The 17,503-nt window shown below is 37.0% G+C and overlaps 1 protein-coding gene across 1 annotated transcript in view; it reads left to right on the top strand.

The window, feature by feature from the left end:
• AMMECR1 (AMMECR nuclear protein 1) overlaps positions 1–17,503 on the top strand; it is a 130,242-nt gene that overhangs the window by 90,931 nt on the left and 21,808 nt on the right. Inside the window, exon 3 of the mRNA XM_055119727.1 lies at positions 16,482–16,596. Coding sequence (XP_054975702.1) covers positions 16,482–16,596 — 115 coding nt within the window. The remainder of the gene's footprint in view (positions 1–16,481; positions 16,597–17,503) is intronic.

The raw sequence follows: 17,503 nt of genomic DNA, 5'->3' as shown, positions 1-17,503 counted from the left end.
GAATAGAGAATGGATCACTAAGAAAAAAATGGCTGGAGGAACCAGTTGGTATGGGAGATGCATGCTGAAAGTAGATAATGGACCAAACATGATGACCTCTCAGTGTCTGTGTTGCAAGCCATAATGCCCAAAAGTAGAGAGAGATTATGGGGGAAATGTCTGTCATGGAGGCGGGGGAGGGTGGGAAAGGGGGGTAATACCTGGCATATTGGTGGTGGGGAATGTGCACTGGTGGAGGGGTGTTTGATTGATCATTGTGAGATTGTAACCCAAACATGGAAGCCTGTAACTATCTCACAGTGATTCAATAAAATAAAATTAAAAAAAAAGAAAGTAAGGAGGTGGGCATTTCTGAGGTGGGTATGATGTTGGAATTACAAACTCAGAAAACCCTCATTGGCAGTATTGTAAATCATGATGTTAGGTGAATAAAAAAATTTTAAATGTAGAATCTAATTTGGCTTTCCTTATGCATATTGCAAAACAATAAAATTTTTTTCATCATCTCAGCTGCACATTGTGAATATTTTTCAACATCCTATATCTTATGTGTTTATACCATAGATACAAAGTGAAATATGACCTTTTATTAATATTCTAAGTAAAATGAAAAATTTTAAATTTGTTCTTTGCTTTAGAAAATTAGATTCATCAAGAAATGACCAAAAGAAATGAGTTAAGATGTTCTTTTCTATTTAGGTTTTCTTTAAACATACTTATTCAAAGGAATAAAATCTTTATTCCAAGTTAGATTGGCCTTATGTTGAATTAAAATTTAAGAGCTTTAACAGTACATCAGAAATTATGTATTTTTCCCATGGTGAATCTACATTGTGCTGTTTACTTGAAAATGGATAGTGAGGTTATCTTGTCCTAACTAGATTACAAGTTGACAGCTTTATACACGTACAGCAAGAACATAGTGGTTTATTTAAAATCAGGAACAGATACTCTGTTTGTTAAAGCTTAATAAAAGAATTAAATTCTCTGTTAAATATTGCAACTTTCATGTTAGATAATACTCTTATACAGTTTAGCAGGTGGGGAAAAATAATGAGACAGGAGAATGGGCTAAGAAGAAAAGAGCAAGGGAGAAGCAAAAGAAGGGAGAGATACCTGTGAATGTACAGGAAGAAAGTTTGATGGGGAAGGAGTACAGTAGAAATGCGCAAGGGGGCTGTAGGTAAAATTGTATTTAATGCCTACACAGCGTTGGTAGTCTGCTCCCCCCACCCCTCATCCATAACTGCTTGGCTCCAGCATGCAGCCTGACAGTGTTGAGTTATGCTCAGAAGCTCACTATTTAATTTTTCAGCTATTTGCCGTTTCCTTTGGCTTAGTTTTCTTCTTTGTTCCTTGAACAACCATTCTGAAGTATTATTGGATTAGATCATATTTTATCATAAAATATGTAAAAATGAGCAGTGGATGGGGGACAAAGGCAAGGGAGATGCAATATTTTATATTTTCTCTATTAATTGGCAGCAATGTGACTTTGGGCATGTCAATATCTGATATGGATTGTCCCCCCTTCCCCAAAGGTCAAGTTAGATGATCTCTCATGTCTGTAGTGCTACCATTTGGTGACTCTTAGTATAGTGGGGCTTGTTCTAGGAGAAGACATATTATAGTGGTTTGTTTTGTTTTGGAGTCACACCCAGCAGATTTTAGGGCTCACTCCTGGCTCTGCTCTCAGGAATTATGACAGATGGTGCTTGGGAGGCCTTATGGGGTGCTGGGGATTCAACCTGCGTCAGCCTTGTGCAAGGCAAGTGCCTTACCCACTGTACTCTCATCAGCCCAAACCTATTATGGTTTTAAAAATAATAAAGCATTTGTTTTGTCTACTTCATGGGCTAATTTCAGAGTCAACGATGATAAAATATATGAAGCTCCCCAGAAAACTCTGAAGTTATAAAGAAAGGAGTGATTTATTTATTTCTTGTTTTTATTTAAAAATTTTAAATTGAGATAATATTCACTTGTATCACCATTTAAAATTGAGATAATATTGACTAGTAGGTTTTGACCTCTTCAGGTTAATATGATGATATCTTGCCTACTACCAGAGTATCAATAACCCCCTCCCCACCCTTTATTTCCACCTATCCCAAAGGGAACTATCTCCCAAAGATTCCATAGAGTGAAAAAAGTGATAAAAGTTAAAACCCATTTATGTGATGCCACAGAAGTAAAAGATACTTTAAAAGGTATGTATTATTATGTGTCATTGTTGAGAAATATGCCATTAGAAAGCACGCAAATGAAAAAAATACTGGTTGGAGAGCCATTGCTTGATTAGCCACCAGGTTGTTCTTGGGTAAGACACACAACTTTTCTTCCCAACCTTCATTCTGCCTTTCAAGGTAAGACCCAAGGAAGAAAAAAGACATGGATTATTTACCTTTCTATCATTATCTGCTTGGATACTGAAATATATTAAAATCAGTACAGAAGAAACAGGTCATCTTAAACCAATGTAGAGAGTGTGTACCCACGGTTGCTTTGCATGCTGGTTTGTTATAATTTTCTGCTGGTGGTCTCAGCTGTGATATCTTTGTCTATTTGCTTCTCGTCCTCTGTCTTCTTACTCCCTTCACCTATATACACACTCCTTTTCTACCATGTTCTTTATGTAAATAAGTAAATAATACATTTACTCTTATTTATTATTTACTAGACTAGAAAAAAAGACAAGAAGAAAACATCTAGAAGGTGGGATAGAAGAAGAAGAAAAGGAAAGATAAGAGAAAAATGTATCTATGTAGTAGGGAGGGTTAGATTACTTGTGATTATTTCTCAGGATGAGCAATTTGAAAATTTGACTTTATATCTTATCTGTAAGACTGACTCAACTTGTTTCCTTTGCTACCTTTAATCTCCAGTAACTGACATCTGAGAAAACCATAGGCCACCCAATAAGAACTAGCATGATAGTTCAGAAAATGGGAATAGTAACAGAATGGACAGTAAACTGGTGGGTAAAACACCTGAACAAGGCATGTGAGTAAGAATGATAGCATGTGTTTTTAAGTACAAAGCTCAATTTATAGATTTGATTTATTTGGAAAGAGGGCAGGAAAAAATTGTATGGCTCCTGTGGTATTAGAGAGCTTATTCATTCAGGTTGGAAAAGCAAAGCAAAAAATCAGAAACAGACCTGCTAGCCTAGCTATGTCCAAAACTAGTACTTTGGTAATACTGTTATGGTTTCCAGTAGATTAAATTTACTATTGTGGAAAGGCTTCAGAATAAAGGATAGCTTGGGATCCCACTAATAGGACTTATTAAATTTAGATAAAACAGATGTTTTTTAATGGCAGCAGCTCTGCATCACCAAGATCAAAATGGAGAGCAAAGAGAGTATAAGAAAGATAATATGTCATTTTCCAAGATAACATTTATCTTAGTTTCAGAAACTGCTCATACATTCAGTTAAATTCATGGAAAGAAACAGTAATTGGAAAAACAGACTTCAAAACTGATTAAATGTATATACACTTGTTTTGAATTGCTTTTGTTGTGAAAGTAGTATGTAAAAAGACAGTGGGGCTTTAGAGGCAGGCAACCCTGAGTTCAAATGTGTACTCTTCCTCATCTAAACAATGCATGTGTGGCTTGAGGATTCTCCAAGATAATACATGTATACACATGATTAACAGTAGGTACTCAACTACAGGCTGTTTTGTATTTAACAGTGTTTTGTGCACAGTCTCATGCATAAGTATATATGGACCATACTCCTAGAACTGGATTATGATTTTCAGATTAGCTGTCTCCAAAGAGGGTTGCTTCCAGATGGTCCATTGTGGGGTTGGAAAATACTAAACCTTTTAAAATGTACACTGGTGGAGGGATGAGTGTTTGATCATTTTATGACTGAAACTCAATCATGCAAGCTTTGTATCTTTGTGCCATGTATCTTATGGTAATTCAATAAGAAAATAAAGTATATCAAACTACTAAACAGTAGAAGAATAAAAAATAACAAGTTCTACTGATGATCATTCTGTTTAAAGTATAAACAGTAATTAAACTCCATTAATATTTATTGTGTGGGCTGATTTTGTTGCTCTCATTTGGTCTATGCCAGAGGGTTGCAGTACTTATTCTGAGTGAGTGATACTGAGGAAAGCATAATATTCCTGATTTAGTGGGAGTTGATTATGCCATGTATTTGTTTAAGTTTAATTTATGGCCCTTACTATACTTTCTTTGCAGGAGTCATCTAAAGCCAAAAGTATAAAGTAAAATGAAGATCATATAAATAGACATGACAAGATTTTAGCTCAACAAATAATTATCATCATTCTTTATAATATGTATGTATACCCATTGCCGATAACAAACCAAGCTTTAACTATTCACTATACTGAGCCAGTGAAAGTAGTATACTTACATACCTGACTAAATATACACATTGGAGATGTGTGCTCAAATATTTGTTTGTTTTTTGATTTTGAGGCCACACCAAGCAATGCTTAAGTCTTACTCTGTGCTTAGGAATTACTCCTGGTGCAATGGGGTACCAGGGGATTGAACTCCTGCAAGGCAAGCTCCTCCAGCTCCCCAAACCTTTTTTAAAAATTGAGGTATCATAAGAATGTTCACTCAAAGACAGTTTGGAGATCCTTGGTTTGAATCTGGAAAGCCTATCTCTCACTCCAAATCTACTGTTTAAATAATGGTTTTGGTTTTATTTTACTCCTAATGATTTCACAGGAGTATCTTCAGTAGCATAGAAAATATATCTAAATTTAATGAAGGTATATACCTACAATTCAGGTAATAAACAAATTTTTAAATTGTTGTTTTGAGGCCACAGCCAGCAGTGCTCAGGGGTTATTCCTGGCTCTAAACTCAGGAGTGACTCCTGGTGGTGTTTGGGGGACCATACAGGATACCAGAGATGAAACTGAGGTCGGCTGCATGCAAGACAATTGCCCTGCTGGTTGTACTATTACTCTGGCCCGATAAACTTTTCTTATATGATGTCAGAGACAAGTCCCTATCCTGGAGAGGCATTTTGATTTTGCTTTTGGGCCACCCCCAGTGGTGCTCAGGGACTACTCTGGGCTTTGTTCTTGGGGGTTGCTCCAGATGGTGCTGGGGGGATCATGTAATAACACAGATTGGACCTGGGTTTCTTGCATACAAAAATATGATCCACTACTTTAAGCTAACTTCTTGGTCCTGCACCTGGAGATTATTTACAAATCTAGTTCAGGAAAACTATAAAAGAACTAAAAAGCAACATATGCCTGCAGAATAATGAAAATTCTTAGTGAAAAAACACCTTCATACAGATTTGTTGCTGGAAAAAAAAAGCCTATACCTTTTATTCCTGTAAATTTACCTATAATTCTGAGTTACTTGGTAACTAGCTAAACCAGTAGCAGAGAGTATATAACACATTTCATAAAAGCTAACCTAGTCTGATCGTATTTTTCGGTACTCTTGTCAAAAAAAAATTTAATGTCTTACTCATATCCATATATTATGTTGTAATCTATTCTTATTTCTTTCACAGACCTTCGCATAATAAATGCCATATGATAAGTGCTTAATACTTATCACTTAACACTCCCCAGCAGTGTTCAGGAGTGGGTGGTTCAGTGTTTGAGCCCAGAACTGTGGCACTGTTCAGGCCCAGTGGTCCTGCCAGTAGGATCTGAGCTTGATGATCAAAGGATTTTTTTACATTGTCATTCTCTACTCATCGAACACCTAGTACATGCAGCATGCTTATGCCATTACCATAATGATTTCATTATCACACTGACTGTATGAGTAATATACTATTACTATGAGGAATATGCCATTTTAAGCATAAGGAAATGAAGGCACCAGATATATGATTTTCCCTGATGTCACACAGTGAGTATGCAGTGGAACCAGAATCTGAGTGCAGGTATTTCTGATTCTAGAACCCAAGCTTTTGACCAGTGGACTGTGGCTATGTGACAGTACCATGGCATAGTACTCTGATCATTTAAATTTTGCATTTTAAAGTTATGCTTATTTATTAGCAGTAAATCACGGGATAATTACACTTTGCAGATATACGTTTTTATGATCCTGGAGAAATAATAACTTGAGCATTGTAGAGATTTCTAAACTAAAGAAAATTGTAATGAAATGTACATTTAATTTTGTTCAAGAAGTGGTTCCATTTTATATTAACTTAGAAAACACAAGGATGAAATATTTGGAAACTTTGAAAGTCTATGTGAAGTATTTTTTGTGTAACATTCTCTTGAAAGTAGAGATGATCTCACATTTTCAAATTTCCCAAGATGGAAGTTACTGGTGCTCACAATGTAATCTGTTTTCCAGACCCATGGGTATTTTTTTTGCCAAGACCATGAGAGTACTGTGTAGTAATGAGTAATCCAAAGTCATATTAAATTAAAGATAAACCTAATCATAAAGAGAGGGTTAAATCATGCTCATTGTACTCTAGAAACATTTTTAAAAGATTTTCATCAAAAACAATTAAAACAAAAATTGTATATAGTAGATCATTTCTAAAACCATAATATAGTAAATCCAGAAATTCTACAGGGAAAATAGTTTAGGTGTATATTAAATGAAGAAAAATGAGGAATGTCTGCCATATACACTAAACATTTAGCCATCTGTTTCTCGTTTTATTTTCCAGTTCTAGTTCTGCAGGAAATCAGTTTCCCAACCTATTCACCTAATTTGTAGGCAAAGAACTTGTAGCCAGGGAACAATTTTTAACAGTATGGTTCTGGGAATCGCAGCATGTGAACCAGAGAGTATTTTTTCCCTCCTGGTGAGCAGTTATGGCTATGTCAAGAGTAGAAGCTTTTAACAACTGGAGTTAAACAGAACAAAAAGATATTTTGAGATTAAAACAGTTCAAGAACTAAGTGAGTATAAGAAAAAAATGTGTATTTTGCCATGATATGGATGGAACTAGAGGGTCTCATGCTGAGTGAAGTCAGATGGAGAGGAACAGATACAAAATGATCTCATGTGTGGGATTTAAAATTCTCATCAAGGTAGCAACAAAGATCCAAATGCAACAGAACCTGAGAACTTGTCTACAGAACTGAATAGAATTAGGGTGGGGGAATGGGGGCATTGGGAGCATTGGTGGAAGGAGGCCAGCATTCTGGTGGTGGGTAGGATGCTGGAACAATATGTGGATGAAAATACCATTGACAGTATTATAAGATCACAGCATCTTGATCAAACAGCTGTGTGGAGAAATAACCTATTAGAGGGCAGTGCAGTAGGTGAAAAACACTGGGAAACAGTGTTTCCCAAGTGGGTAATCCTGCCCCTTTGGGTGGGGGTGCTGGAAAATTGGGGAGTGGTGAATAGTAATCTTGGATATCATTGGTGTGGTAGTGTTTACTGCTCTTTTCTAAGAAGGTTGCTTTTCAGAAGTGCACTGAGTGGTTTTTGCAGAGCGGAGCAGGGGAGCCCAAGTAAGTTTGGAAATCTCTGCTGTAAAGCCAAATATAAAATAGGTACCAAATGACAGAAAATAGAATCCACAGGATCTGTTTCATTCTATTGCCCCCTTTCTCCTATCCTTTCAGTCTTCCTTCCTTGCCTTTTGTCTTTGTCTGTGTATATGTTCCAACCTGTTACTTTTTTTTTAATAATTTATTTATTTTTAATTAGAGAATCACCGTGAGCGTACAGTTACAGATTTATACACTTTTGTGCTTATACTTCCCTCATACAAAGTTCGGGAACCCATTCCTTCACCAGTGCCCATTCTCCACCACCCGTAAACCCAGCGTCCCTCCCACCCTCCCCAATCCCATCTCCCCCCCAACCCACCCTGCCACTGTGGCAGGGCATTCCCTTCTGTTCTCTCTCTCTAATTAGCTGTTGTGGTTTGCAATAAAGGTGTTGAGTGGCCGCTGTGCTCAGTCTCTAGCCCTCATTCAGCCCGCAACTCCCTTCCCCCACATGGCCTTCGACTACAATGTAGTTGGTGATCGCTTCTCTGAGTTGCCCTTTCCCCGGAACGTGAGGCCAGCCTCGAAGCCATGGGGTCAACCTCCTGGTACTTATTTCTACAGTTCTTGGGTATTAGTCTCCCACTCTGATATTCTATATACCATAGATGAGTGCAGTCTTTCTATGTCTATCTCTCTCTTTCTGACTCATTTCACTCAGCATGAAACTTTTCATGCCCATCCACTTAACTACAAAATTCTTGACTTCCTTTTTTCTAACAGCTGCATAGTATTCCATTGTATAGATGTACCAAAGTTTCCTCAACCAGTCATCCGTTTTGGGGCATTCGGGTTTTTTCCAGATTCTGGCTATTGTAAACAGTGCTGCGATGAAAATACATGTGCAGATGTTGTTTCGATTGTACTTTTTTGCCTCTCTGGGATATATTCCCAGCAGTGGTATTGCTGGGTCAAATGGGAATTCAATATCTAATTTTTTGAGAATCGCCCAAATTGTTTTCCAGAAGGGCTGAACCAGTCGGCATTCCCACCAGCAGTGAAGAAGGGTCCCTTTCTCCCCACATCCTCTCCAACAGCGGTTGCTTTTGTTCTTTTGGATGTGTGCTAATCTCTGTGGTGTGAGGTGGTATCTCATGGTTGTTTTGATCTGCATCTCTCTGATGATTAGTGATGCAGAGCACTTTTTCATGTGCCTTTTGGCCATTCGTATTTCTTCCTTCCAACCTGTTACTTTTTCTCCAAGTTCTTTTCCTGCTTCTTACTCCTCTTCCTCTCCATCTTTTTTTTCTTTTTGGGTCACACCTGGCAATGCACAGGGGTTACTCCTGGCTCTGCACTCAGGAATCACCTGGCAATGCACAGGGGTTACTCCTGGCTCTGCACTCAGGAATCACCTGGCAATGCACAGGGGTTACTCCTGGCTCTGCACTCAAGAATCACCCCTAGCAGTGCTCAGAGGACCATATGGGATGCTGGGAATCAAACCTGGGTTGGCCATGTGCAAGGCAAACGCCCTACCCGCTGTACTATTGCTCCAGCCCCCTCTCCGTCTTTATTTGTATACATTCTCATTTTCTTATCTTTCCATTTTACATACGGCTGGCAGTTTAAAGTTTTCTTTTGAGTCACAGCTCACACTGAGCTATAAGGTCCTCTTCCTTCTTTCTTTACCATGGTTATATCCTTTGTTGCTTCTGTCCTTAGGTTTGATGAATAGTCACTTTCTTCATTCACTTTGTAACTTAGTTTTTAATAATGGGAAGTTGAAATTGCTGACTAATATAAAAGAGTTGCCATGGACAGTTTTTTATACTTTTAGTTTAGGATTCTGGTATTCTAGCTTTCATAGGTCAGGTATGCTACATATAGATTCTATTCCAAACACTAATGAAAAATTGCAGAATTTCTGGGTGATCAACCCATCTGTGGAAAAACTTTTCCCAGATATTTAAAGACTTACATATGTTGATTTGCTTGTCCTCACCTATCCAAATAGTGATCTGAAAATTTTAATTACTTTCTTTTTTATGGAATCACCATGAATTAATGTTACAAAGATAGTTATGATTGAGTTTTAGGTGTACAATGTTCCAACAACTGTCCCTTCACTGATGTTCACTACCCTCCACCAGTGTCTACAATTTTCTGAAAAAATGATTGCTTATAAAACAAAATCCTTCTGCGTTTGATAATTTTCTCTGGTTAGCTATGGCCATCAGTGTTTGAAAAAGTGAAGGAATGCATGAACACATAAGTGAATGTCTAGTTAGATTGATTTAAATGATTTCAATCCATTGAGTACTATTTTGTTTATGATAAGCCTTGTAATATCTTAGGTTTTGTCTCATTCCAGCTGTTACCTTTTTCACTCATATTTTCCAACCATTATTGTAAGTCCCTGGATTATTCGATAGGTGAACACTCATTCTTCTTTTAAAATGTTCATGTTCATTAAAGTGCTATTTAACATTAGATATTAACATTGACAGATGTTAATGTTGCTCCCTTATTAGTTAAATTATATTCTTTGGAAGGTGCCAATCTGAATTGAATATATTTGAATTTAGTGTGTGAATTAAATGGTTGTTTAAATGATACCCATCCATCATATGGGTGGTGGAGCTGCCGGTTGGCTTTATACACAAGTGGGTTTTTGCCCCTAGTAATATTTAAATATAGAGCATGGCTTCCTATAGGGGCTGGAGAGGTAGTACAGTGAGTTGGGCAGTTGTCATGCATGTAGCCGACACGGGTTCAAAATCTGTAGTCCTGCATGGTCCCCTGAGCTTCACCAGGAGTGATCCCTAAACACTCGATTTGCTCGAGTGAGCACCAGTAACATCTCCATTGTGAGACTTGTTGTTACTGTTTTTGGAATATATGCAACAGGTAGCTTGCCAGGCTCTGCCATGCATGCAGGATACTCTCGGTAGCTTGCCGCGCTCTCTGAGAGGGACAAAGGAATTGAACCCAGGTTGGCTGTGTGCAACGCAAACGCCCTACCTGCTGTGCTATTGCTCCAGAGCCAGAAAAAACCCTGTGGACTGCTAGGTGTGGCATAAAAAACAAGGAAAGAAGAGAGCAAGAAGGAAGGAAGAGAGGGAGGAAATCGCTTCCTTTGTAGCAAAGTTATGTTATGGGAATTGGATGTAGGATCTTTTAGTTTGTTAATTCCTTAGACTATCTGTAATTTAAATTGGTAGACACAACTTTAGTATGAAGTACTTTCCATGAAAAATATTAATATTTTAAAATAATTTTTATTTTTAAGATTTCCACTAGACAGGAAGTTCAACTTTGTTTACTTGTTGGCTACTACTGAATACTGCTAAACAATTGTTTATCTTTTTTAGGGAAAGGCACTGCAGGTATGAGATCAGAGTTGCCAAGAAAGGCATGAATTTAAGTTTAAAATAAAAATAATCTTGGGGGCTAGAGAGATAGTACAGTGGGTAGGGCAGTTGCCCTGCGTGCAGCTGACCCAGGGTTAGATCCCTGGCATCCTATGTGGTCCCCTGAGCACCATCCAGAGTAATTCCTGTGCCACAGAGCCAGGAGTAACCCTGATCATTGCTGAGTGTGACCCTCAAACCAAAAATAAGTAAATAATAAACAATTTAAAATATTCCCTTCAAAGGTGTCAAATACATTGTGTGATACCATAAATAATTTGGAACTCAAGTCAGAGAAAAGGGCTGTTTCCACACCTGGCTCACTGACTAGCTGGGATACCTCGAGAAAATTACTAGCTAGATTGTATATCCATCCTCTCAAACGTCTGGGCTGCCACAGTACTACACAGTCTATATACTAAAAAGAAAAAATGTAACTGAGGGAAGCTGAATCTTTTGGTTTATCAGCTACCCACTCCAGCCTTGCAGTTCTCAAGTTAGTTGCTAGCTGCATTTTTCATCTTTTTATAATCTCTTAAAATCCTTGCTAGGATTTCATTACTAGTTCTCTCTCTTAGACACTCAGGGATTCCTTTCTTTTGGAATTTTCTCTATGCTCATTGATTCGAAAGGTTACTTAGAGGGGCCAAGGGGAGTACAGCTGCCTTACATGCAGTTGCAAGGGTTGCAACCCTAGTTCAAATACTCACCACCACAGATGCCCCCCCAGCACCTCCAATTGTAAACCATCTCCCTCCTGATTCCATAAAAAGAAATATGGGGCCAGAGAGAAAGTACAGCGGGTAGAGTGCATGCCTTATAGAGCATGCATTGTTATCAACCCAGGTTCAGTCTCCGGCATGCCATATGGTTCACAAACCCTCCAGGAGTGATCCCTGAATGCAGATCTAGGAATAAATCCCAAGGACTGCCAGGTGTGGTCCAACCCCCCTCCAAATGTTAGAGTTGATAAAGAGCAAGAAATAAAAGTCATATTCGAATAAGTGTTTCTGTAAAATCAGATTATGTTCATGGTTAGTGCACCATCACTACTTCAAGTTTGGAGTCAACACATTTGAGTCTTTGTATGATGAGACATGATTGTTAATTTTTCTTATTAGTCATGCTAGCATTTTTGTTCTTATTCTAAACATCTTTTTTGCTTAAAAGCCCAGGACAACTGATCCACAGGTCTTCATTAACAAGTAAGCCTTGCCAGCCTGATCTTAGATTCTTTCAAAATGTCACTGATTTGAAATAGTGTGAATAACTTTTACTGGCTTGCTAGGAGATAAACAAAACAATGTGCCTCAAAGTGTTGAGAAAGTAACTGTATGTCAATTTCAGTGTGTATGTATTATTTTAAAGCTAGAACTAATTACAGATAGTTCTTGATTAAAGGAGGAACAGCAGTATGATAAACAGGCAGGCAATTGTTGACTGGGTTGTGGGGAAATTGGAACCTTCATGCACTGCATGTATGTGCTGAATTCTCTAAAAAACAAAACAGAAAACTCAGCATTTCTAGGTATCTAAAACATATGTCTACATGCACACTCATACATGAATATTCATAGCTGTTTATTCCTCACAGCCGAAATGTGGAGACAACCTAAATGTTCATCAACAGAAGGATTATAAAAATGTATTATGTCCATGTAATTGAATACTGTTAGACAATAGAAAAGATGAGTACTGATGCATGTGTTAACATGGATAAAACCCCAGACATAACCCTAAATGAAAGGAACCAGAAACAAAAAATAGCCACATATTGGGCTGGAGAGAGAACATATAAGGTTTAAGGCACTTGCCTTGCATATGGTTGGCCCCAGTTGATCATTGGCACCACTTATGGTTGTTAAGTACTACCAGCAGTAGTCCCTGAGCACAGAGCCAGGAGTAACCCCTGAGCACAACTGTGTGTGACTCGACTCCCCCTACCAAAATGGCTACATATTGTGTAGTTTTAGCTAGATAGATATGGTATAAAGTATGTGGTTTATAAGTACATAGTTATGTAGTACGTATATAGTGTATATAGTATCATGTCACATGCAAAGTGTGAGAGTTTGACATTTTATTTTCTTCTCTGTATGCCCTTCATACCTTTCTTGCCCAATTTCTATGGATAGGAATTCCAGTATTATATAGATGAGAGTGGCAACTTTGTCTTGTGCCCTATCCTTGGAAAGATTTCAGTTTTTCACCACTGCATATGATGTTTGCCTAGGGCTTTAACTGTTGAGGACAATTTCTCCAACCCCAATTTTATTGAGATTTTTTTGCCATGAATGGGTTTGGATCTTGTCAAATGCTTTCTCTGCATTTATTGAAACAATCATATGATTTGTATTTTCCTTGTGTTGGCAATGTGTTACATTAATTGACTTGCGTATACTAAATCATCTATTCTGTGTCCCTGGGATGAACCCTACTTGGTCATGATAATGATCTTTTGGATATATTGTTGGACTTGGTTTGCTAATATTTTGTTTAGGGACTTCACATCAGTGTTAATCATTGATAAAGGTCTATAGTTTTCTTTTTTGTGATGTCTCTGTTTTTGCTACCAGGGTAATGTTTGCCTCATCACAGCTGTCCAGTAGGATTTCTGTTTCTTCAGCTTTCTGAAAGAGCCTATAAAGGACTGGCAGTAGATGTTCTTTAAAGGTTGGAAGGAACTCACTAGGAAACCCACCTGGGACAGACATTAGATTACCATTTTAATTTCCTTGATAAAATAGCGTCTGTTCAGGTGCTGTTTCCTCTTGGCCTCAAAAGGCTATAGGACTTCAAAAAGGTATCCATTTCTTCTGGGCTCTTCAGTTTCATGGCATAAAGGTTTTCCTGATGATCCTTTGAATTTCTGTGGTAGCGGTTGCAATAGCTCCTGTTTACTTTTTAAAAAAATTTTTATTTTATTTTATTAGTGAATCACCGTGAGACAAAGTTACAGAGTTATAGGTTTTCATGCTTACGTTTCAGTCATAAAATGATCGAGTGCCCATCCCTCCACCAGTGCCCATTTTCCACCACCAATGGTCCCAGCATCCCTCCCACCACCCCCACCCTGTCCTTTTCACCCCACCCTGCCTCTGTGGCAGGGCATTGCCATTTGCTCGCTCTCTCTTTTGGGGTGTTGTGGTTTGCTACAGAGGTCTTAAGTAGGCATCTTGTTTGGTCTCTAGTCTATTTTCAGCCTGTATCTCCCATCCCTAGTGGGCCCGCCTAGCACCCTTTGCTTGGTGATCCCTTCTCTATCAGAGCTGCTTCTTCACCTAGCGTGTGAGGTCAGCTTCCAAGCTGTGGAGTACTCCTCTTGATACTTATCTCTGCTATTCTTGGGTGTTAGTCTACCATTCTGTTACTTTATATTCCACAAATGAGTGCAATCTTTTTTGTCTGTCCCTCTCTTTCTGACTCATTTCATTTAACATGATATTTTCCATGTTGATCCACCTATATGCAAATTTCATGACTTCATCTTTTCTAACAGCAATAGCTCCTGTTTAATTTCTGTTTTAGCTTACTAGAGTTTTCTCTCTCTGTTAGTCTTGATAATGCTTTATAAATCTTATTTATTCTTTAAAATAACCAGGTCTTAGTTTTGTTGATATTTTGAATTTTTTAGCTTACTTTTGATTAATTTATTCTCTAAGTTTTATTTCCTTCTGATAATTTTGAGCTCCTTTTTGTTGATCCTTTTCTAGCTGCTTAACCTGTGCTATTGGTTATATGGGCTTTACCTTGCTTCCCAACGAATGGTTGCATATCTACTGTCTTTCCTCGTAACACTGCTTTTGCTCTCTCCCATATGTTCTGGTAATTTATATCTTTATTCTCTTTTGTACCAATGAATAGATCATTTAAACAAAAATTCAACAAGGAAACAGTGACCCTGAAGGAAGAAATAGAAAACATGGTCCTAGTAGACATATATAAGACACTTTACCACCAAAATGTGGAATACACATTCTTTGCCAGTGTTGCAGGCAGGCACTAACATCTAGGTCTTGTATTTTAGAATTTCTTTCCAACATATGTATGTATAAGTGTACTCCTATATGTCTTTCTCTTTGCCATGAATGAGAACTTGAGAATAAAACTTTATTTCCCAGTAGGAAAATAAAAGAGACCAAACCAGTAGAAATGTATATTGTTAAATTATAACATAGTAAATTACTATTCTAGATTTGGATTGTTGCTGACTTTTTAATTTTCTTGATTAAATTTGACTCCTTGAATGGGATAAAAAGTTTTCTTTTTGATAAAGAATATTTCCATATCATCCTGTATGCATTGTCCGTTGTAGCGTAGGATAGAATGACCATTAAAATACATTGAAAATGCTGAACAAAAAATAGTCTTATGATTGTGGATGAGTTCTAGAGGAAGAGGTAAAAAAAAATGTTTCAACAGCTTTGAATTTTATTATAACCCAAATAGTATTTAGGCTATGCATTTGTAGCTGCTAAGGATTAATCTTTAAAAAAATATTTCCTAAACCTGGCTTCTATACAGGACTTTTGAAAATTAATGGTACAAATGCAATCAGTGTCATCAATACAGTGTGCAATCAGAAGTGTGTTTTTCCTGACCAAGAAATGGTTTCTATAAAAGTAAAAGGAACACGCAGTGCTTCTGAGTATGTATATGAGTGTATATTTTTTCTCAGTTCTACTATTACAGTAAGAATTATACCCTTCTAACATTTTTGCTCTTTACAGTAGCTTTTTTTCCTATGCACTGTGGTATACTGCCCTTGATTATAGGATCCAATCAGAGTTGATGTACTCAAATATCCATTGATGTGATTAATGGCCTTCGAATCACACTTTTATTTTCTAGATTAGCTCTATTTCCTGTAGTTTTCACATTTTTTGAATGATATCTTGAATTATCCTTTATAGGGGGCCTTGAAATCCTTGTTGAGTGTTTTTAGTCTATAATTTGCATGATTATTTTCATTTTCCTTCATTTCTTTTGCTTCAAGGAAATGAAATTTTGATCTTCTTTTGAAGTCTTTGAGTACTATTCTATTATAACTGGTCAACCTCATGATTCTTTTACAATCTAAAATACATGTATATAACTCTCTATATATACACACACATATCTGTTCCTCCAACACTAGATGCAGAATTCTTCCCATAAGTTTTCATTAGTGTGCTTCTAAAACATTTTCCTCAGAAGTAAAATAAGATATTCTCATTCTATAAGTAGTAGGGAAGTATATTACAACATGATTGTATAGAAAGTGTAATTATCATTCATTATTTTACAATTGAAGTAGTAATGGCTAGTAAACACAGTCTTGAATTTTAAAATAGTGGAGTTTTTGTTTCCTTTAAATATTTTTAAGTTTGTTATGAGGGAAACACAAGCACGAAAAATGTATAAATCTGTAACTGTACCCTCACGGTGATTCACTAATTAAAAAATAAATTAATTAAAAAATATTTTTTTAGTTTGCCTTTAAGTAATTTTTAGCATTATTGGCATCTTTGGCTCCTTATTGATTTTTTAAAAAAATCTTTTGTCTTTTGCCAGTGATTTTTCTGAATGTTCAATTAAGAACTCCTACACTTAGTGATTGCTTTACTGTTTGCTTTGTTTCCAACAGTGCCCTTAAAGATAGCCGTTTTCCCCCAATGACAAGGGATGAGCTGCCACGGCTGTTCTGCTCTGTTTCTCTGCTCACTAACTTTGAAGATGTCTGTGATTATTTGGACTGGGAGGTAAGAATATCTTATCTTCATTTAAAGAAAAATGAAGATAAATCTCAAGTGGTTCTTAAAATTCCACCCAGAAAATAACTCTTTCAACCCATTCTCTGTTGTAATGGAAGTGAAGCATAAAATGAATAAATAAGCCTCACTGTTAAATTAATAATAATGATAATGAAGGGTATTTTAAAGGCAAAATGCCATTTGTCGTTTTCATCTCTAATCTGAATTTGTTGTTCATTTTAATCCTATTTTATCATAGCACCTCATATAAGTTGTTCCTAAGTACTAAGAAATACTGCTTAGAATTCGTTTCTCCTTTTATGTCATCCTAGTGCACTGTGGTGTGACTGCAGTTAGGTGTCAGGCCAAGATGTTATATTCCTGAAACAAGGAACCAGAAGTTAGAATAATATACTGGTTGGTCAATTCATGGATAATGGCAGGGTATTTAGTTAGCTAGAGTTGAACACTGCTAATTTGTTCTTGGCTACCTTAATTATGAAGTTAACATGCTAACATTATTAAAATTATATATCAGCTGTTTCTGATCATTTCCATCACCAGAGTAGCCTTTATTGGTTATTTTGTTATTCTTTGTGGGGCTGTGCTCCTGAGAAAGTTGAGGCTCCCCCATGGTGGTGGGAGGAGATAGTTCACTGAAATTGTTTCAGAAACTATTCAGATAGTTTCTGAAATTGTATTCACCGTTTCAAACATGTTCACATTGTTCACATTACTGAATGCTCATTATATTCAAGGTGCTGTGCTATCTTTACAAAAATGGTAAAAATTGGTCCATACCATAAGGCATCTTCTAGTATAACAGCAAAGAGAAGAAGTATATTCAAAGCATAAACAAACTATTGCTATAAAAATTAATTTAATGGAACTGTGGGATAAACATAGCATCCCTTCA

The sequence above is a fragment of the Sorex araneus genome, chromosome X (assembly GCF_027595985.1).
Source record: "Sorex araneus isolate mSorAra2 chromosome X, mSorAra2.pri, whole genome shotgun sequence".
Classification (NCBI taxonomy): Eukaryota; Metazoa; Chordata; class Mammalia; order Eulipotyphla; family Soricidae; genus Sorex; species Sorex araneus.
Note: the sequence above shows the minus strand (reverse complement) of the source record. Positions and strands in the feature narration are given on the sequence as shown.